The sequence below is a fragment of the Dipodomys spectabilis genome, unplaced genomic scaffold (genome assembly GCF_019054845.1).
Source record: "Dipodomys spectabilis isolate Male_0828 unplaced genomic scaffold, ASM1905484v1 ptg000098l, whole genome shotgun sequence".
Classification (NCBI taxonomy): domain Eukaryota; kingdom Metazoa; phylum Chordata; class Mammalia; order Rodentia; family Heteromyidae; genus Dipodomys; species Dipodomys spectabilis.
This window is the reverse complement of record NW_024870775.1, coordinates 18,827,980-18,851,246: the sequence shown is the minus strand read 5'-3', so window position 1 is coordinate 18,851,246 and position 23,267 is coordinate 18,827,980. Positions and strand designations below refer to the sequence as shown.

Here is a 23,267-nt window from a genome sequence, read left to right as displayed (position 1 = left end):
ATTACATGGCAGCCACAGGAAGGCAGTACTTCAGTACATTTTTCAGCTGTCTTCAGCTGACATTTGCCTTAGGTTAAATAGGCAGTATTAGGAACAGGGGGTAAGAACGGCATGTATTATTAAAACAGAGTCACTATTGGAGGGAATGGCTCAAATCAAAGGGCATAGGAACAAAATGGAAAAGTCTTGGATGCCTAGATTTTCTCCTGTGCCTAGCTAATTTGTGAGCCCAAGTAAGGAGTCAATATTTCTCATCCAAAATGTCTTTAAGTTGCCTCTTACATCACTGCTTGTTTCCTCAGCTCCATCTCCCCCAAATTGGAGTAAGTTTTTTCATCTGTAAGAATCTGTTGTTTTGCAGGAACAATCAGCTCTGAGTTAGGCTCTTTGTGCATTTTCTATCATCTGATTACCAATTTCTGTTCAGGAGTGGAGTGTGTGCTCTACTTTTGAACTTGTTATGAATATCTCATCATGATTACACCAGGCTGGAATTCCACACACTTGAAACAGGATGTCAACACCCCCAAACCCAAAGTAGAGCTAAAGGGGGGAAGTACAACCCTACTAATATGGATTCAAAAAATGGTAATGCAGCAAGCCATTGTATGTTGAAAATCCACAATCTTGTGTGGAAGAAATGTTTCTGGGATTCATTGCCTAACAAGACCTCAAAACCTTGGATTTTGGTCATCTATATTACTATAAGGTAGTAACAATTATCAATAGCATTTTATGTACTGAAATAGTATGAAAGATTTCACTTCAGACTATTACAGCTTCCTGTGGCCTCATCCCCACCATTGTTTCCCCAGGCATTCCTGAAGATTTACTTTCTTACTATTAGAGCAAGAGCACCACCCAGTGGTAAGGTTTAAAAGGTTTCCTCACACTTATAAAATACAAGTTAAAATTCTTAAGCCAAGTACCTCTACACCCGGGACAGGTTCCTTCACAAGCAACTTGACCGGCAAAAAAAAAAAAAAGAATAATTGATTTTGGGGGCTGGGAAGGTGGCTCAGTGGTAGAGCGCTTGCCTTGTATGCATGAGGCCCTCGGTTCGAGTCCCAGCACCACATAAGCAAAAAGAAAAAAGCTGGAAGTGGCGCTGTGGCTCAAGTGGTAGAGCGCTAGCCTTGAACTGAAGACCTGAGGGACAGTGCCCAGGCCCAGAGTTCAGGCCCCACGACCAGACCAAAAAAAAAAAAAAAAAGAATAATTAATTTTGAGCCAGGTGTCTATGGCTCATGCCTGTAACTCTAGATACTCAAGAGGTTGAAGATCTGAGAATCATGGTTTGAAACCAGCCTGGGCAGAAAAGTTTGTGAGACTTTCTGTTTGTGAGATATCCAACAAACTACTCAGAAAAAGCCACAAGTGGTGCTGTGGCTCAAGTGGTAGAACACTAGCCTTGACAATGAAGAGGCTCCAGGACAATGCTCAGGCCCAGAGTTCAAGCACCAGGATGGGCAAAATAGTAATAATCATATTAATAATAACCATTTTAACCAGTTAGGCATAGTAACTCACACCTATAATCCCAACTCCTCAGCAGGTGGAGATTGAGAAAATAATGATTTCAGTCCAGTCTGTGCAAAAAAAAAAAGTGATGAGATTTCCATCACAACCAACAAGTTGAGAATGGTGATATGCATCCATAATTCTATGTACGTGGGAGGCATAAAGTAGGAGGATCACAAAATAACTAAAGTGATGCGCACACACACACACACACACACACACACACACACACACACACACACACACACACACAGAGGAGGCATGACTCAAGTGTTTCTAGCCCTGGCTGAGATTAAAAAGGTCCCTTTCAAGCAATCACTTCTTTGTTTTAACACTTTATCACTTCAAATACGTGTCTTATTTCTTCACTTCCAGCCTCAGAATACTCTGATTACTTATTCTGAGCTTCCATAGGTGCTGCTAAGCACTTAACATGCACACAAAACCACAGTTTAAAGACCCTACCAGTGGGAACAATAGCAGATGAATAAGTAACCTGCCATTTGTTCCTTGTCCCTTTGGTGGGCAATTTTTCTCTGAGCTAATGTCAGTAACCATTCAGTTGAAAGGGGTGACATTGATCAAATGCACTGTATGCATCAATTGCTTTGTTGAATAGCAACCCTTGTACAACTAAAGAACATTTTTGAAAATGCACCCTTGTGTTAATTTTCTGTTTCCTGTCTCATACTATTGCTCTGTGAGGTCTCTTCCCAAATAAACTACCTGTATCCAACTAGATATCTCAAGCTGTGATTTCAAGGGATTTGTATCTAATTGAGTTATATAAAAGGTCTTTTGGGTCTTATCCAGAGAAAACTAAGGAAGAACTATTATACCTCTCACATCTGTGGAAACCTAATCACAAGAACAGTGGTTCAAGTCAGGCTTCGGTGGCTCAAGCCTGTAATCCTAGCTACTCAGGAGGCTGAGATCTGAGGATAATGGTTCAAAGCCAGCCCAGGCTGGAAAGTCTGTGAGACTCTTATCTCCAATTAACAACAAGAAAACTGCAGTGTGCTGTGGCTCAAAGTGGTAGAGCACTAGCCTTGAGCAAAAGAAACTCAGGGATAGGGCCCAGGCCCTGAGTTCAAGCCCAGCACTGACAAAAAAAAGAGAGAGAGAGAGAAAAAAAAAATCCACAAAACAGTGGTTCCAGCTCTTCATAAAACCTCTTTAATTTCTTCCATAAAATCTACTTTCCTCTCTATTCCTATCACTTTCCCTGCAAGGATAATTCTTACCTTCCCTGTCTCATGCCACTCCACCTAACCCAACCTGAGTTGAAGCTTCCACAAAACACAGAAAACTCTTTGTCTTCAAAATGATGCTTTTGTCTCTATAAATATCCTTCAAAGAAAAGGCACACAGACTTCTTGGGAACTGGAGTAGGGAAAACATAGAGGAAAAAAAACCTCATATTATATATTGCAATCAAGGTTTTTTCCATGCTCATATTTTCACTGTGATATGTACATGACCCAGTAAAGTAAATGATCTTTGTGAAAGTGAAGACATGAATACAGCTCAGAACCTACAGTCTGTACTAGCCAGCACTCATACTTCCCATATTTTGTATATCACTGTGCAGACTCCTGCCAGTAATCCCAGCTGTTCTGAGATCAGCAAGATGACAGTTCAAGTTAGCCAGACCCCATGAAAACAAACAAGGCTGGCATAGTGCTATGTATCTGTAATTCCAACCACATGGGCATAAGTAGGAAGCCTGCAGTCCAGGCTGTCCTCAGCAAAAACACAAGACTCTATCCAAAAGAATAACTAAAGCAAAAAGAATTAAGAGTATGGCTTAATTCATATAGCACCTGCCTAGCAAGCGTCAAGCCCTGAGTTCAAACTCTAGTACAATAATAATAATAATAATATTGCTGCCATAAAAATTCAAACAATTGGGGCTGGGAATATGGCTTAGTGGTAGAGTGCTTGCCAAGCCTGCATGAAGTCCTGAGTTCAATTCCTCAATACCACAAAACAGAAAAAGCTGGATGTGGCACTGTGGCTTAAGCAGTAAAGTGCTAGCCTTGAGCAAACAAGCTCAGGGACAGCGCCCAGGCCTGAGTTCAAGCCCCAGAATTGGCACAAAAAAAAATCCAAAACCATATCGAAGTTTATATAGTGAAAGTAAAAGTCCTTTCACTTAACCTCAAGCGCATTCCCTTTGTAGAGACTGACATATTTTTTCCTCCATATATGTTTGTACACCACTGTAGGCATTTTGTCTGTATATATAAAATGGAATAAAAATGAGACATCTTTTTCTTTAGCATATTAATGGTTGCTATGGTAAATTCCAGGTTCATCTTGTTTTTTCTTTGTTTCTTGTCCTCTCTCGCTATATTCCCATAGCACCTGCCTTACCTACCACCTCAACTAAAGCTCATATCACATGTATTCTTATTCATGCCTTCCTTCTTTTTATTCTCTTCTTTAATATTTTAAATATCTCTTCTACATACACTCTGGACCCTATTCTTTTTCTTTCTTTCTTTCTTTTCTTTTTTTGGGGGGGCTTAAACTCGAGGTCTGGGCACATTGTCCCTGAGCTCTTCTGCTCAAGGCTACCACTCTACCACTTTGAGCCACAGCACCACTTCCACTTCTGATTATCTAGTGGTTAATTGAAGATAAGAGTCTCTCAGACTTTCCTGCCCCAGCTGGCTTTGAACTTGGATCCTCAGATCTCAGCATCCTGAGTAGATACAATTACAGGTGGGAGCTACCAGCACCCAAATGAACCCTATTCCTATACCAGGCAGTGCTTGAGTACCATAAATTCTATATTCTAGTGTTGTTCTGCTATGCTTGGACTGTAGAACCTCAGACACGTTACTTTAGTCCTCTGAGCTTGGGAAAGGATTTGACGCATAGTCAGTGAATGATGTGTAGTGATAATAACCTAAAGGACTTTTAATTGTCATGTAAAATTACTTATTGCTCCATTTTTATTATAGAACATTTTATTTTTGTTATTCGCCACACCAACTAAATACTTTAAGCCCAGAAATTTGCACTAAAATTGCTGTTTTTAAAAAATTTACTATGAAGGTAATGTACACAGGGGTTATGGTTATGTAAGGTAGTAAGTACATTTCTTTCTGAAGTGTTAACCCCTCCCTCATCTTCTCCCACTTTTCCCCCTCCTAATCCCCTCTCCCTCAAGTTGTAAAGTTCATTTCCAACATAGTGTCTATTGAGTATCACTGTTGAATTGGCTCACCATTTGTCTTACCATTTCTGAGATTCTCCTTCCTTATATACAAGACAAATTTCTCCAAGTGTAGGAAAGGGTGACAGTGTCCTGATCTATGAAATGATAACCCTTTGACACAACACCTTAATTATGAAAAATTATATTTTACAAGAATAATTTTTTCTAGAGTAGTGACAGAAGAATGATTTATTTTGTTAGTTTCAGAAAATGATGATTGTTAACTAGAGTTATTAAAATAACCACCAGAAAAAACACAGGAAAGCTTCAAAGTGGCTGAGTTTGAGAGGCAAGACACAGGATAGGGAGATAAAGAACTAGGGTCTGTGACTTTTCATAACACACACTGTTTTACTATGTTTAAAATGTTCAAGATTATTTTAACCTTTTTAATATAAAAGTATTCTAAGAATTACCTTATGATTGATAAAAACGTAGATGGATAAAGTCTGTTCAGGAGCTCAGGATGGTAAGTGGGTATCTGTATTTTAAACTAATGCTTTTGGTGGTCTTGTTGTAAGTGGCCAAGAGATCACCGTTTGAATATCAGTGCTCTAATATTTATCTACAACTTGTAACATATTTTTAATCCAATATCTTCCATCTTTAAAATTTGCCCTTTAAGTTTACTTTTCATTGATCTTCTATTTCAAATTTTATTAAATGACTTTTGCATTTTTTGGTATACTCACATGATTCTTACTATACTTCATACGAAGTATAGTAATAAATTACATGATTTCTTTCTTTCCTTTTTTTTTTTTTTTTTGCTGGTCGTGGGGCCTGAACTCTGGGCCTGGGCGCTGTCTCTCAGCTCTTCAGCTCAAGGCTAGCGCTCTACCACTGGAGCCACAGTGCCATTTCCAGCTTTTTCTGCTTATGTGATGCTGAGGAATCGAACCCAGGGCCTCATGCATGCAAGACAAACATGCAAGGCAAATATCTCTTTTTTGGCTAACCTACCTTTTTAACGCTTGGTTTTATTTATTTCTGGGGTTTTTCCCTCTCTTTTCAATATTTGTTAAATTTATCAGTTCTTATCAGGAAGCTAGAGAAGACAAAATTTTATATTTAGAAAGTGTTACTGGAGAGAGTATGTCAAAGGGATTATTATTTGCAGAGATTGGCAAAGCCAAAAGGAACTAATAAGGTTTAGCAATAATTATTACTTCACCATGTTTACATCTGAAGGGAAATATAGGAGAGAATGTGCACAAGGGGAGTTTGTAGCATGGAAAGAGAACTCTCAACAGAAATGTTAACTATAGAATTCAACTAATAACCACTGATAACTAATTGGGAGGCTCGTAAGGGGAACAAGATGAGGAGATGAGTAGCCCTCTTTCCAGTTTCTTGTGGACACCAGAAGCCACAGAGCAAGGGAACCTGCTTGATGCCTTCTTGTGGATCTGAGGAAGAAAGAGCACAGGGAAGAACCACCAGCATGCAATGATACCCACAACCTCTTACACGTCTGCACACCTTACAGTAGGCATTCTGCACTACTTTTTGAGAATATTGGGATAGTAAACAGCCTTGAAAGACAGAGATAATGTCTCCTTCTGGAGGAAAGGGTAGACATGGTTACTATCCAGAATAGAAAGATAATAACCTCCTCTAGATCAGAAGCTTCTAGGCCTACTCCCTATTATACAAGATTCTGGTACTCTAAGCTCAGTGAGTTTTTTCCTATAATGTAATCCAAATTCACAGTATGTGCATTGTCACTTAATGTATCAAATCATCCTGTTGGAATTGGGTCTGGAACCAGTGACTCTATTAATGAGAAATTGTGTTTTACCCTTGATGCATGACTCCAATGTCTTTTATAGGTATCCGTGAAATTAAGCTTTGAAACTATTTGTTTTGAAGCAGAGTAAAATCTCAGCTCTTTCATCACTCTTGACAACTCCAAAAAAAAGAGAAGGGAAATAAAAATATAGCAAAACCACCACTACCATTAGTGAGAGAAATAAAAATATAGCAAATAAAAATATAGCAAAACCATCACTTCCATTAGTGAGAGAAAAAAAAGAGACAGAATATATAGCACTCTTCTTTCACCAAGACTAAGTAGCTTTGGATAGATATAGCACAGGTGAGCTCCTCTTTGGAGAAGAGTGGCAACATATATAGGAAACATTATGGAATTAGAAAGATAATCCCCCATTTCCTACTCCTGATGAAATAATTGGTTCAGTCAAGGACAAATTAGTATTTGTTGAAACAGTAGCCCAAAGATAAAATGTGGGTCTCAAGGAGAAAAACAAAAGTGAAAAGCAATCAACAAACTACAGTTTTAAAGATTGAAATTGACTGTCAAGCTAGGCACTGGTGGCTCACGCCTGTAATCCTAGCAACTCAGAAGGCAGAGTTGTGAAGGTCATGGTTTGAAGCCAGCCTGGGCAGGAAAGTCTGTGCGATGCTTATCTCTAATTAAATCACAGAAAAATCCAGAAGTGGTTCTGTGGCTCAGAGTGCTAGTCTTGAGCAAAAGGAGCTCAGGGACAGCATGCCAGCCCAGAGTTCAAGCCTCAAGATCAGCAAAAAAAAAAAAAGGGGGGGGCAGAGAAAGAGAGAGTGAGAGAGAGAGAGAGAGAGAGAGAGAGGGAGGGAGAGAGGGAGAGAGGGAGAGAGGGAGAGAATACTTGGTGTCATTATACTGTGAAGCAATTTCCACTCCTATACATTACTGTAAGAAATGAAAAGTACAACTACTTTGGGAAGCATTTGGCAGGCGTAGATAGAGATAAAGAGGTAGATCTCTCTCTCTCTCTCTCTCTCTCTCTCTCTCTCTCTCTCTATGTATATGTGTATATATATATATATATATATATACCTACATTTAACATATAATAAAAGCATTCCACTTCTAGGTATTTGGAGAAATAAAAATCACAATGAAACCCCTTTCTATACATAATATGTATGAAAATATTTCTGCACAAAATTTGTGCTCATATTACTTACAAAAGTATAAACTGGGAACAACACACATGTCTATTAGATATATGCATAAACAAATTGTAGTATATTCCTGTGATGAAATACTATATTCATAGGACAGATAAATATAAAGGGACAATCATGCACCAACATGTATGAACATCAAAATCATTGTGCTTTGTGATTCAGAAGACATATGCTGAATGATCCCATAAAACATAATATACAAGAGGGTTAAGGGGAGTGTGATGAATGAAGGGTAAATGTGATTGAAATACTATAGCTAAGTGATATAGTTAATAGTAATATTTTATCGATTTCAAAATAGTATATGATTTTAAATATTTTATCACAAATTATATTTGTGCTGATATGAAAGGTAAATATGAAGTCTATTATATATATCACACTATATAACACAAATATGTTCAATTATTTATCAAATAAAAATAAAACTCTCTCCAAAAAGAAAAGAGATAAAGCTGTAGAGCAACAGAAATCAGATTAGTTAGTGATTGCGTCGAACCACTACTGGGCAAGAAGATGTCTATGGAAGGGAACTTGTTGGAAATGATCTCTATATGATATGGTCATGATTAATTGTTAGATTGCCTCTGATTATACACTTGCAATTAGTTAGTTTTATTGCATATAAAGTACAGTTTAATAAACCTGAATAAAATAAAAATACCTCATAGGTAGCATTAATACTTCCTATTGTCTAGTATTTGAGTCAAGTTCTAAGGGAAAATAGGTATGAGTACTGGTGACTCATACCTGTAATCCTAGCTGCTCACGAGACTGAAATCTGAGGACTCAGGTTCAAAACCAGTGAAGACAGACAAATCTGAGACTCTGTGTGTGTGTGCGTGTGTGTGTGCACATGCATGTGTGTGTGTGTGTGTGTGTGTGCACAATTGGTGGGACACAAAACTTAGGGCCTAGGTGCTGTCCTTGAGTATCATTGGCTCAAGGCTAGTGCTCAGCCACTTGAGCCAAGAGCCACTCCTGACCTTTTCTGAGTAGTTCATTGCAGATAAAAATTTCACAGATTTTCCTGCCTGAGCTGGCTTTAAACTGTGATCCTCAGATCTTAGCCTCCTGAGCAGCTAGCCTTACAGGCATGAGCCACTAGTGCCCAGCCAAATCTAAGAGTCCTATCTCCAGTTAATCAGCAAAAAGCCAAAAGAGGAGGCATGGCTCAAGTGGTAGAGTGCCCTCCTTGAGCAAAAAAGCCAAGGGAAAGCCTAAGGCCTCGAGTTCAAGTCCCACTGCTAGCACAAAGTGTGTATGTGGGTGGGAGGAAGACACAAGACTTACTTCAGGGGGAAATTTAATTTAGGTGGTTATTCACACAGATGTGAAATGAGAAAGTGCAACTAGCACTGAGCTCTGTAGAGAGACTGCCCAGGTCTGCACTGAAACCTGAGGAAAGGATACTGAGGACATCCCCGGAAGGGCACAATCTCTCTGCAGACAGGGGAGGTAGCTGTGTTCATTTTTTCAAGTGCTCCAAGAGGCAGAAAACTGCTGCCTCCAGTCGTCCACTGCCAAGACTACCCAGAGAAGAACAAGAGGAGAACAATGCTGTTTCTCACTTTTTTCAGTCCTCCAATTTCTAGAGGATCCCATTGATAGAACCTACCAGTAATGAAAAGATCCAATAATGAAAAAATCCAGTAATGAAAAGAAATTTTGTGCGCTGGGAAGATGGTTCAGTGGTAGAGAGCTTGCCTTGCATGCCTGAGGCCCTGGGTTCGATTCCTCAGCACCACATAAGCAAAAAGAAAAAAGCTGGAAGTGGCACTGTGGCTCAAGTGGTAGAGTGCTAGCCTTGAGCTGAAGAGCTGAGGGACAGTGCCCAGGCCCAGAGCTCAGGCCCCATGACCGGACCCCCCCAAAAAAAGAAATTTTGTTTCCAAACATTAGCATTGGAGAGCAAATTACAGAAAGTACACATATAGAGCTAAAAGCCAACACACAAATGACACCTCTGGTTTAATCCCCCTTTCAGTAATGAAATCATGTAGTTGCAACCTGAAGTTCCCAACCAGTGGTTCATCTACTGGTGTTGATAGGTATTGATTACTATTAAGTAGAGTCATTATTTTATTCTGGGCTATAAAACAGCAGTTTAATTTTTTTAATTTTAGCATTCTTTATGCACTTAATAGCTGGGATTCTGTAAAAAAAAAATTTCCCTAATGAAGTATTTGGTTAATCTGAATAACAACTTGTGTAGGAAAGGTAAGGGGGAAAAGGAAAAATCTTATTTACCTTAGTCAAAGATCATTTCCAAAGATGATCAATGAATTAGTATTTGTGGCATGAGAATATAATTACATTTGTTTGATATCATCACTTTTTGTTTGTGTTAGGTCCACCCATGAGAAATAGCCCCTTCCCTTTTGTTTTACCTCTACGCACAAAGTGGTCCTCTCTAGAAGTCCCAGCCGCGCAGCTTGGGGGCCATGGGTGGTCCCCAGGCTCTGAGGGTACTTGCTCATCCACTTCAGCCTCACATCCTCCCAACCCTCTCACTGTATATCCTCAATCCCCTCCATAAGTGCCTTCTCTTTCACACTACACCTTGTGAAGGCCAATGGTTTGGCTCTTAGAATAAATTCTCTTCTGCTTGAGCAACCACGTGGAGGTCTCCTTTCTCCAAACCTTACAGTTTGATCACCACTTTTGTTTGGCATTATCATTTTTTGTTTATCACTTCCATTGACACATTTAATTGTTGTTTTTTTGTTTGTTTGTGTGCTAGTCCTGGGGTTTGACGTCAGGTCTTGAGTGCTGTCCCTGAGGGTTTTTAAAATTTTTTGCTCAAAGCTAGTGCTCAACCTTCCCACCAGAGCTGGTTTTGAACCACGATCCTCAGATTTCAGCTTTCTGAGTAGATAGGATTATAGACATGATATAGTTGGTATCTCTTAGACCCTAGTTTCTCTTTACAACACATAAATCTTTAGTATACTTAATATAAGGTCCGTTCCTGGATGGCTAGCAGACTCCACACTCCTCTCAGCAAAGTCTCCACCCAGTACCTGTGTTACATAGGCAACTGGCACACCTGGAAGAGGTCACATCTGCATCTGCTGAGGTCACATCTGAATTTGATGTGGCCACACTTTTCTCCTCCCATACCGTAGATAAGGCCTAGCCTAGGTCCAGACGCCCTCTTTCTCAGGTCTCTTCCCAGCCACGTGGAGTGCCAACATGGCCTGGTGCCAGCCGGAATGATGAATAAACCTACCCCTTACCTGAATACCACGTGCATGGTGTGGTACTTACTCAGCAACCTCTTTTTAAAAGCCTAACACTTAAGTCTTAAGTTTCGTTTTTTTAAATCCATTGTAGGTATCCTTGTTAATATTCAGGTTGTTTCATTTTGGCCATTTGGAGCCTTTATTGCATTTTTTAAAAAATGTTGTGTAATGTTTTGGGTGTTTCTCTGGATTATTTTCGTAATAGTGTCATGTAGGCCCATTTTAATTCTATTCCTTTCATTAAACTCTAATTTTCCTTAGAAGAAATTTGCAATTTATTTTGAACTTTCCTTACTTGATAAACTGCTGATAAACATCTTAATTGTCTGGTTTCGGGCCACCTTTGTGAAAAACATTCTTCAGATGGTTTCTCCCTCAGCGCAACAAAGCTAATTTTAATTACAAAAGTTCATAAAGTCATATAACTCTAACCAAATCTGCAAGTCCAGACTTGCAATCTTGGGTATTATGTATGCTCCTTAGAGCAGCTATAACAATGCAGAAAAGTAACTAGAAAAGAATGATCTAATTTAAGAACAAAATTTAAGATTTTTAAATCAGATTATTTTTTCTAAAAGTAAAAGCTTATAAATAATTTCCCTAAAGTTGATTTACTTAGATCTTATTGTTGGAATGATGACTATTATCATAACACGTGAGAACAAAACATGGGTCCTGACATTCACCTTCTTGAAGAAGCTTCTTTTTGTTCCCCTCAGAAGAGTTAACAGTCTTTTGATCTGTAGCAACACTGCTTTTTATTATTTTATCAGTAAATAAATAGGTAAATAGCAGCATCTCCAAGCAGAAGCTCAGTCCAGAACTTAGGCAGATTTCTGAGACGTCTCCTAGTCTTCTTGGTACTATGAACACTTAAAACCTTTCTAATCTTTGTCTTCCACTGCTATAATTTAGACTTGCAGCTTAACTGATTTTTTGGGGAGGCAGGGAGGGTCAGTTGTGGGGCTTGAACTCAGGGCCTGGTCCTTGTCTCTGAGCCTCTTTGTGCTCTACTACTTGAGTCACAGAGCCATTTCTGGTTTTTGAGTGGTTAATTGGAGATAAGAGTCTCACCAGGACTTCTCTGCTCTAGCTGGCTTTGAACCACAATCCTCAGAGTTCTGGCTCCTGAGTAGCTAGGATTACAGGCATGAGCCACCAGTGCCCAGCTAGCTTAACTGAATTTAAACAAGGCCTCCTAAATTCCTCTAGTCTTTACACTTCGGTTTTCAAATTCCTATAAAAGTAAACTTTCTAAAAATTGGTCATTTCATAGGTCTTGGTTAAAATTAACTTCTCCTTACCTTTAAAAAAACAACAACTAAAATTCTCCGCATGGAATATAGTGTCCTTTATGATCTGGCCTTTATTTTTCCTGCCTTCCTTCTTGCTACCTCCTATGTCATCCTTAGACTCTCTCAGGCTCCAGACCCAATACTCCAGCAACACTGAAACATTGGTACTAATCCATATCGAAGTATACTCTACAGCCACCGCATTTCAACAAGTTGTTTCCTCACTTAGAACAAACTTCTCTTTCTTCAAATGGTTAATGAAGATTCGTACTTCAAAAGTCATCTCTGATATCATCTCCTCTGGGGAGCTTTATCTGATATTCCCACACCCAGAGTATTGTTAGCTGTCCCACAAACTTCAAGGAATTCCATTGAAGACTCACTGCCTCCGTGTGCTCCCTACACTTAGGACCTTTGCCACCTCTTACAAGCATTTTCATGTATTTAATCTTTGCCCCAAGCACCTTGTACTGTACTTGAGTATACATGCAGTGAAGGTTTTGTTGTGGCAGTGCAGACCAGCAAACAGCAGAGACTATGACCACTTTTCAGAGAAGATAAAGGAGTTTATTGCTGACAACCGGAACCAAGCAAATGCTAAGAAAGAAGTTCAGTTCCAGAGGGAGGTGAAGACCCTGTTTTTGTTTGTTTGTTTGTTTTGTTGTTGTTGGTTGGTTGGTTGGTCATGGGGCCTGAACTCTGGGCCTGGCTCTTCAGCTCAAGACTAGCGCTCTACCACTTGAGCCATGGTGCCACTTCTGGCTTTTTCTGCTAACGTGGTGCTGAGGAATCAAACCCAGGGCCTCATGCATGCAAGGCAAGCACTCTACTACTGAGCTACTTCCCAGCCCTATCCCTGGGTTTTACACAAGCTGGTTACACACAAAATACGCATTAATCAGGTTTACACAAGGTTAGGGGGTTGATATCAACTTCTGACGAGGTGGTTAATTCCTTTCTAGTTGCCCAGAAATCATCTACCCCTCTTTATTATTTAAAATAATGCTTTGTGGGCTTCCCACTATGGATTCAGATAGCCCTGAAATGTGGATACTGAGTCTAAGAAACTCCATCTTGTCCTAATGGCCATCTTGGCACTTTGCCCTAAGATCCTAATTATTCCTCATCTGGTTTGCTGTACTTATGTTAAACACTTTTACTGGATTTAATTCCTCACAGCACAATGTGGTTTTGACCTTTATAAGCTTTGTGCTAGCTCCATTCTAAGCTGCAAGTTTTGAGGGGCAATGAGTCAGCTTGCAAACACCAGCATTTTAATAAAAACTCCCAATTTGACCTCTTAAAGTGCGGCTTCTCTTTATCTCACTGATAGAATTTCCCCATATAACAGCACCCCTTAGTTACCCTCAGCTCACATTTTGGAATGTGGGAAGGGGCCACATTTTGGCAACTGGATTTTGGAAAGTGCCTTTACCAGCAGGGTGACTTTTCTACTTCAATTTGCTGAGGGAATGAGATTGAATAGCTTTTGTTGTTGTTGTTGTAAGTAAGTTTTTTGGTTTGTTTTTTGGTGCCTGTATTGGGCGCTTGAACCTAGAGCTTCTCACACAGTATAACTTCTGGCTTTTTCTGTGTGATTAATTGGAGATAAAAACAAAATCCACAGAATTTCCTGACCAGGCTGACTTCAAACAACTATCCTCAGATATCATCCTTCTGAGAGCTAGGATTACAGGCATGAGCCACCAGCACTCAGCTTAAATTGAGTGTGTGTGTGTGTGTGTGTGTATGTGTGTGTGTGTGTGTGTGTGTGTGTGTGTTTGCAGGCTTGAATTCTGGGCCTGGGTGCTGTCCCTCAGCTCTTTTGCTCATGGCTAGTGCTTTACCACTTGAGCACAACTTGGTTTTCTGGTGGTTAATTGGAGATAAGAGTCTCACAGACTTTCCTGCCCAGGCTGGCTTTGAACTGTGATCCTCAGATCTCAGCCTTCTGCATAGGATTACAGGCATGAGACACCAATGCCTCCAGGCTAGCTCTCTACCACTTGAGCCACACCTCCACTTCTGACTTTTTGCTGGTTAAGTGGAAATAAGTCTCTCAGATTTATCTGGCCAGGCTGGCTTCTAACTCAGATCTCAAGCCTAGGATGTTAGGTGGGAGCCACCAATGCCTAGTTTTGATTAAAAAATCTTAACCTAAGATTCTCAAATAGATATATGAAGTGATACCATTTTACCTATATTCCAACAAAAATATAACTAAGCTCCTGTTCTTCTATATCTGTACCAATCCTAGGCATTGTCAGATATTTATTTTTAAAGTATGATGGTCAGGCACCAATGACTCACACTTGTAATCAGGAGACTGAGATCTGAGAATCGCAGTTCAAAGCCAGCCCAGGCAGGGCAGCCTGTGAAACTTATCTCCAGTGAATCACTAAAAAAATCTGAAGTAGACCTGTGGCTCAAGATCTAGAGTGCCAGACTTAAGCAAAAAAAAAACTCGGATAGCACCCATGTCCTGAGTTCAAGCCCCAGGACCAGAAAAACAGACACACACACACACACACACACACACACACACACACACACACACACACACACCACACATTCTCTCTCTCTCTCTCACACACACACACACACACACACACAAACAAACATAGAGACAGACAAACCAACACATACACACACACATCCCAAATGTGGGTCTGTGATGGTATCTAATTTTAGTTTTAATAAGCCTTTAATATTCTAATTCTTTTTTTTTTGGTCCGTCGTGGGGCTTGAACTCTGGGCCTGGGCGCTGTCCCTCAGCTCTTCAGCTCTAGGCGAGCGCTCTACCACTTGAGCTACAGCGCCACTTCCGGTTTTCTGGTGGTTTATTGGAGATAGGAGTCTCAGGGGCTGGCTTTGAACCGTGATCCTCAGATCTCAGCCTCCTGAGTAGCTAGGATTACAGGCATGAGCCACCAGCGCCCGGCATTATTCTAATTCTTGTAGTGTTGAGGAAAGACCTTTTCCTATGCACATTCATTATTTTTTACCTTATCTTGCTCATTAAAGTTCAAAAACTTGAATGTAGATACGAAAGCTATGATTATAGTTAGCAAATTCAATACCTATCATCCTTTTTTACTTATTTTGAATATATTTTTAGAACATGATATACAAGGGGTTACAGTTGAATAAATCAGGTAATGAGTACATTTTTTTTTGAACAATGTTACCCCTTCCCTTACTCTTTTTCAGTTTTTCTCTTCCATTCCCACCCACAGGTTGTATAGTTCATTTGCAACATAGTGTCTATTACCAATGATGAATTTGTTTACTTTTTGTCCCTCCGTTTTTTAAATCACCAAATGCTGAGATTCTGCAGGCAATTTTTTTCAAGGAACCATAACCAGTATGTGAACAATGCAGAACTGGATTTAAGATCATAGAATCAAATCATCTTCTGGATATTTACACAAGCCAGTGTTCTTATTTAAATTTCATCAAAAATTCTGGTTCAATAGTTTAGAGGCAAGGCCCTAAACTCTATATTTTAAAATAAGTATCCCAAATGATTTTCATGTTTTCTACAGAATGAGAGTAATGCCTAGACAATGGGGCTTGGTATTACAAACTAATTTATGTGACTACTTGCGTGGGCTATGATCTCGTGATATGAAAACTATGGTTTTCCTATTTTTGGATGCATATGCATCCTTACAAAGTTGAATATGTCTTCTTGGAGAAACTTAAAACAGACATTGCAATATATGAAGATCTGTGATGGTGTTGCAAAAATCAAGAATGGTTAGGGGGAAGTAATGTGGTAAAAGAGGGTTGATGTTATGTTCAAAAGAGACGGGGATTAAGACTCAGATGTGTCATTTTAGGTAAAACCCTGACCTCCTTGAGTTTCTATTCCTTACCTAAAATTAGTCCTGTCATCCTAACAAATCTGTATAAAGTTCTTTTTTTGGGGGGGGGAGGGGTCCGGTTGTGGGGCCTGACTCTGGGCCTGTCCCTCAGCTCTTCAGCTCAAGGCTAGCACTCTACCACTTGAGCCACAGCACCACTTCCGGCTTTTTTTTCTCCTGCTTATGTGGTGCTAAGGAATTGAACCCAGGGCTTCATGCATGCAAAGCAAGCACTCTACCACTGAGCCACCTTCCTAGCCCAACAAATCTATATAAAGTTCTAAATGTGTTAATGCAGAGTAAGACCTCATCATTCTCTTTTGGATTGTCATAGCTTTCTGAATTAAAGAAACCATATTTCGCTGTAGAGTCTTGGAACAAACCCTGCAGTTTTCCACTAGAGGATACTAGTGGAACTGCTTCACATCACAGTTTAGACACGATGTAATATGTGACACAATCAAAAATACAAAATTAGTTAAGTAACAAGACTAGGGTTCAAGTACTCTGATTTTTATTTCGGATTACTTTTTTTTTCTTTTTTTGCTGGCCATGGGGCTTGAACTCTAGGCCTGGGCGCTATCCCTCATCTCTTCAGCTAAACGCTAGTGCTCTACCACTTGAGCCATAGAACTACTTCTGGTTTTGTGAGTGGTTTATTGGACATAAAGAGTCTCACAGACTTTCCTGTCTGGGTTGGCTTTGAGCCGCAATCCTCAGATCTCTGTCTCCTGAGTAGCTAGGATTACAGGCATGAGCCACTGGCACCCGGCTAACTCCAGATTACTTTCTACCATACTTTACTCAATTGTCTTTTTATTCTTTATTATAATCCAAGGGCCAAGTGATTCTGATACACATCCAAGTTTGAGCACCAGTGTTCTATCACTGTACTACCACTACTATAGATGTGGTAGTGAGGAGGAAATCATTCTCTTGTTGGCCTTATTTTATAAACCACTTTATTATGGTATTACTCACATATCATACAGCTCACCAGCTTAAACTGCACAAAGTAATAGCTTTTAGTATAACCACGTGGTGCAATAATCACAAGTCAATTATAGAACATTTTCATTATTCAAAAAAATACGCTCTGCAAGCACTAATTTCAGTCTGTATAGAGTTGGTTTTTAAAAAGCTTTCTTATCATGGAATCATACAATATTTGGTCCTTTGTGATTGACTTCTTTCATTCAGCTTGTTTTCAAAATGCACTCACTGGTTTTAGATGATCGGAGTAATACCAACGCAGTTTAGAAATAGAGGAAAAATCACTCAGAATCCTAACCGAATATAATGAATGTTAACATTTCTTCCCCTTTTCCCCTGCAGGTGCATATTTATCAGAAAAATAAATGGAGGATCACCAACATCACACCTCTCTCAGAAACTTCTTCCTGGCTTCCAAGCCTCCCGGTGCTTAGCAACCGGCACCCTGGCAGCGGAGGGAGCAGCGCCCCGCCCATCCCCACCGTCGCCTCGCTGACGTCACGCTCCAAGCCGCAGACCCCCCCCCCCCCCGCCCTTCTTCCCGGTCGCCGTAGTTTTGACAGGGCGCGATGGCGGCGGCCGGATCTGCAGGGGTGCCGGCGACCGTGTCGGAGAAGCAAGAGTTCTACCAGCTTCTGAAGAACCTAATCAATCCAAGCTGTATGGTGCGGCGGCAAGCGGAGGAAATCTATGAGAATATCCCAGGTCTGTGTAAGACTACATTCCTCTTAGATGCCGTCAGGAATAGAAGAGCGGGTTATGAGGTGAGGCAAATGGCTGCCGCACTGCTACGACGGCTTTTGTCCTCTGGCTTTGAGGAGGTCTATCCAAATCTGCCTTCTGATGTGCAGAGGGATGTCAAGATTGAACTCATACTGGCCGTTAAGTTAGAGACACATGCTAGCATGAGGAAAAAACTTTGCGATATTTTTGCGGTGCTGGCCAGGAATCTGATAGATGAGGATGGCACTAACCACTGGCCAGAGGGTCTGAAGTTCCTTATTGACTCGATCTACTCTAAAAATGTGGTTCTGTGGGAAGTTGCGCTTCACGTTTTCTGGCACTTTCCTGGGATTTTTGGGAACCAAGACCGGCACGATTTGGATATCATCAAAAGATTGTTGGACCAATGTATTCAAGATCAAGAACACCCAGCAATCAGGACCTTATCTGCTAGAGCTGCAGCTGCGTTTGTTCTTGCTAACGAGAACAACATTGCCCTTTTCAAAGACTTTGCAGACTTGCTTCCTGGAATCCTACAGGCTGTGAATGACTCCTGCTACCAGGATGACGATTCTGTGCTAGAATCCCTTGTTGAGATTGCAGATACTGTACCAAAATACTTGGGTCCCTATTTAGAAGATACTCTACAACTGAGCCTGAAGTTGTGTGGAGACTCTAGGCTTAGTAATCTGCAACGCCAGCTGGCCCTGGAAGTAATTGTGACCTTGTCTGAAACTGCTACCCCAATGTTGAAAAAACATACAAATATTATTGCACAGGCAGTTCCTCATATATTAGCAATGATGGTTGATCTACAAGATGATGAGGATTGGGTAAATGCTGATGAAATGGAAGAAGATGATTTTGACAGTAATGCTGTTGCTGCTGAGAGTGCACTAGACAGACTAGCTTGTGGGCTTGGTGGAAAGGTGGTCTTACCCATGACCAAAGAGCATATCATGCAAATGCTTCAGAGCCCTGATTGGAAATATCGGCATGCTGGATTAATGGCCTTATCTGCAATTGGAGAAGGTTGCCATCAGCAAATGGAACCGATCCTAGATGAAACAGTTAACTCAGTTTTGCTTTTTCTTCAGGATCCTCATCCAAGGGTGAGGGCTGCGGCCTGTACTACACTTGGACAGATGGCTACAGATTTTGCCCCTGGTTTCCAAAAGAAATTCCATGAGACAGTGATTGCAGCTTTGTTGCGTACAATGGAAAATCAAGGTAATCAGCGTGTGCAATCTCATGCAGCTTCTGCTCTTATTGTTTTTATTGAAGATTGCCCCAAATCATTGCTAGTTCTATATTTGGATAATATGGTGAAAAATCTGCATTCTATCTTGGTAATTAAGCTTCAAGAATTGATTCGGAATGGGACTAAATTGGCTTTGGAACAGCTTGTGACAACCATTGCCTCTGTTGCAGATACAATAGAAGAAAAATTCATTCCATATTATGACATATTTATGCCCTCCCTAACTCATGTTGTTGAACTCGCTGTTCAGAAGGAACTTAAACTTCTGAGAGGAAAAACTATTGAGTGCATTAGCCATGTTGGTCTTGCTGTTGGGAAAGAAAAATTTATGCAAGATACATCAAATGTGATGCAGCTATTGTTGAAGACGCAATCAGACTTAAGTAATATGGAAGATGATGACCCTCAGACCTCTTACATGGTTTCAGCATGGGCTAGGATGTGTAAAATTCTTGGGAAAGATTTTGAGCAGTACCTTCCACTGGTTGTTGAGCCTCTTATTAAGACTGCTTCAGCTAAACCTGATGTTGCTCTCTTAGACACACAAGATGTGGAGAATATGAGTGATGACGATGGCTGGCAATTTGTAAATCTTGGAGACCAACAAAGTTTTGGGATTAAAACTTCAGGACTCGAAGCAAAAGCAACCGCTTGCCAGATGTTGGTTTATTATGCTAAGGAGTTAAAAGAAGGATTTGTGGAATATACAGACCAAGTTGTAAAACTGATGGTTCCTTTACTGAAATTTTATTTCCATGACAATGTTCGGGTGGCAGCCGCAGAGGCCATGCCTTTTCTCCTGGAATGTGCAAGAATTCGTGGTGCAGACTATCTTTCACAGATGTGGCAGTTGATATGTGATCCTTTAATCAAAGCTATTGGGACTGAACCTGATACAGATGTACTCTCAGAAATTATGAATTCTTTTGCAAAGTCCATTGAGGTAATGGGAGATGGTTGCCTTAATGATGAACACTTGGAAGAATTAGGAGGAATTCTGAAGGCAAAACTTGAAGGACATTTTAAAAACCAAGAGATACGACAGGTTAAAAGGCAAGAGGAAAACTATGACCAGCAGGTTGAAATGTCTCTGCAAGATGAAGATGAATGTGATGTTTATATTCTGACCAAAGTATCAGATATTTTGCACTCATTATTTAGTACTTACAAGGAAAAGATTTTACCATGGTTTGAACAGCTCCTTCCATTAATTGTAAATCTCATTTGTTCAAGTAGGCCATGGCCAGACAGACAGTGGGGATTATGCATATTTGATGATATCATAGAGCACTGCAGTCCAACCTCATTTAAATATGTGGAATATTTTCGGTGGCCAATGCTACTAAATATGCGAGACAATAACCCAGAAGTTAGGCAAGCTGCTGCTTATGGCCTTGGTGTTATGGCACAGTTTGGTGGAGATGATTATCGTTCTTTATGTTCAGAAGCAGTTCCACTCTTGGTGAAAGTTATTAAGTGTGCAAATTCCAAAACCAAAAAAAATGTTATTGCTACGGAAAACTGTATCTCAGCAATAGGGAAGATTTTGAAGTTTAAGCCTAACTGTGTAAATGTAGATGAAGTTCTTCCACATTGGTTATCATGGCTTCCACTGCATGAAGATAAAGAGGAAGCTATTCAGACTCTGAATTTTCTCTGTGACTTAATTGAAAGTAACCATCCACTTGTAGTGGGTCCAAATAATTCCAATCTTCCCAAAATCATCAGTATAATTGCAGAAGGAAAAATCAATGACACTATTAACTATGAAGATCCTTGTGCTAAACGCCTAGCTAATGTTGTTCGCCAGGTACAGACTTCTGAAGATTTATGGTTGGAGTGCATATCCAAACTTGATGATGAACAGCAGGAAGCCTTACACGAATTGCTAAATCTTGCTTGAAGCACTTTAATATTACTTGAATATCATCTGCCATAAAAGTGACTACTAATAAATGTTGAGTGGATTCTGTTATAAATGACAGAATTGTTCTCTCCATTGTAAGTGGTTATATTTCATCCCCATGTTTCTCTAGGAGTAGTCACAGCCTTTTGTATACTTTGCATGTTTTATCTCTTAACATAGAACTTAGTAATAACTCATGTCTTAGAATGTTTGTCACTTACCCCTACTTGATGTGCAGTAAGTATAAGTTGTTGCTGTTTGAACAAATATCAATGCTGCAGTTAACTTGGTGCCAAGAAGTCATCCTGACTGTCACAAGATACTAAGAGCTAACAAAGGTAAGATAGAACTTCCAGGACAAACATCTTTGAAGTTATGACAGGCTTATTTATTACTCCTTGATACTACTACTTCTGATATTTATGGTGGTAGAAGAATGGTAGAACTGAGAGTGAGTTTCAAGATATTGCTGTGGAATGTGAGAGTTTTCTTTATAATGTATGTAAACTTTGATATGATGTACTCCTGAGAACCAGTTGTGACATATCCAAATTCCAGTTCACAAGGTGTTCAGCTGAGAGTTATGAGAACATTTAAATCTCTTTAAACTGCTCTCCATTTAAAAAAGTTAATCAGAACAACAAGAATTATAGTTACTGAATTATAATTACTGGTGCATCTAACATTGGTAGCATGTAATATACTGTAATACTGTGTTTGACAAATAGCAAGTTATCAGTGTTTGTGGGATAAGTGTATATGTTTTAGCAAACTATTTGTTTGTATATGTGTGCTATTTTTTTCCTGCCAAGCAGGTCAACAAGAAGAGAAGACTTGATTCAGAATGAGACCCAAATAGTTTCAGGTTGTGAGGAAGTTCATAGCAAATACTATAGCAGCACTGAAGGATATTCTATAGTAAAAGTGAAAAAACAAAACAAAACTTAATTTTATTTTTAAATATTAAAAATAAAACAGCTTTGAGACTAGTCATTTACCAGTGTAAGTGCATTATAAGAAAACAGCTCTGTAAGTCTGTTCTATTAATTGCAATGTCAGTCTTTGGTGTTGAGCTTTTTATAGGGTAGAAAAAAGCTTTCTAGTCCATAAATCATCCATATAAAACTTAAAAAAAACATACATCTATTGTGACTTCCTGGGGATATTGTGAATACTGTGTACGTATTCAGCAAATATTTAAGAACAGTAAGTGCTCAATAAATCATTGCTGTTCATTCATCTCTATTGTGTGTCTCTATATTGGTTTTTGAGTTTGGAATTCCTTTTGAAAATTTCCTTTGGAATTTTCCAATTCACCCCTTACCACACTTCAGATTGGTAGGTTGGGCCCCTGTAGACAGGGATATAAAGTTGAGATCTTAGATATGTGTTTCCTTGGGCTGGGAAGGTGGCTCAGCGGTAGAGCGCTTGCCTTGCATGCTTGAGGTCCTGGGTTCGAGTCCTCAGCACCACATAAGCAAAAAGAAAAACAAGCTGGAAGTGGCGCTGTGGCTCAAGTGGTAGAGCGCTAGCCTTGAGCTGAAGAGCTGAGGGACAGCTGCCCAGGCCCAGAGTTCAGGCCCCATGACCAGACCCCCCGCCCCCCCAAAAAAAGAAATGTGTTTCCTATCCATATAATTTTTGAGCGAGGGGAGAAAGTTAAGAATGCTACATATAGTGTGGTCATAATTGTAAGTCATTTAAAATAAATAGAAAAAATCAACTTCAAAGTTTTTTTGTTTTTGTTCAGTCCCAGGGCTTGAACTCAAGGCCTGGGCACTCTCTGTGAGCATTTTCCCCAAGACTAATGCCCTGCCACTTGAATCACAGTTCCACTTCCTGCTTTTTTTTTTTTTTTTTTTTTTGGTGGTTGGGATAAGAGTCTCATGGACTTTCCTTCCTGAGCAAACTTTGAACCAAAATCTTTAGGTCCCCGCCTGAGTAGCTAAGATTATAGATTTGAGCCATTGGCACTTAGCTACTTCTAAGTTTTGTTTCTTGTTTTTATTTTATTGTAATGCTGTACAGAGGGTTTGCAGTTACATGAGTAAGGTAATGAGTACATTTCTTGTCAAACATTGTTACTCCTTTTTCTCCCACTATTCCTTCCCTCCCCAGTTTCCCTCCTTCCCCCCTCCCAATTTATAAAGTTCATTTCCAACATAGAGTCTTGTAAGTATCATTTTGCATTGGGTTATTCTTTGTCCTTGTTATTCCCTTTCCCTTCCCCAAATCAGATAAATGTATATACAAGACAT

The 23,267-nt window shown here is 39.8% G+C and overlaps 1 protein-coding gene across 2 annotated transcripts; it reads left to right on the top strand.

Annotated features, from left to right (window-relative positions):
• The first annotated feature begins 17,670 nt into the window (after nucleotides 1-17,670).
• Ranbp6 (RAN binding protein 6) lies at nucleotides 17,671-22,248 on the top strand. 2 transcript variants are annotated; one of them, XM_042686675.1, is made up of 2 exons: nucleotides 17,680-17,824; nucleotides 18,940-19,117. In XM_042686675.1, exons 1-2 carry the CDS (start codon nucleotides 17,689-17,691, stop codon nucleotides 19,029-19,031), a joined length of 228 nt encoding a protein of 75 aa, XP_042542609.1. In that variant the 5' UTR covers nucleotides 17,680-17,688; the 3' UTR covers nucleotides 19,032-19,117. The 2 variants fall into 2 exon arrangements, with proteins under 2 accessions (XP_042542608.1, XP_042542609.1); XM_042686674.1 differs by having other exon boundaries at nucleotides 17,671-22,248.
• Nucleotides 22,249-23,267: the final 1,019 nt, after the last annotated feature.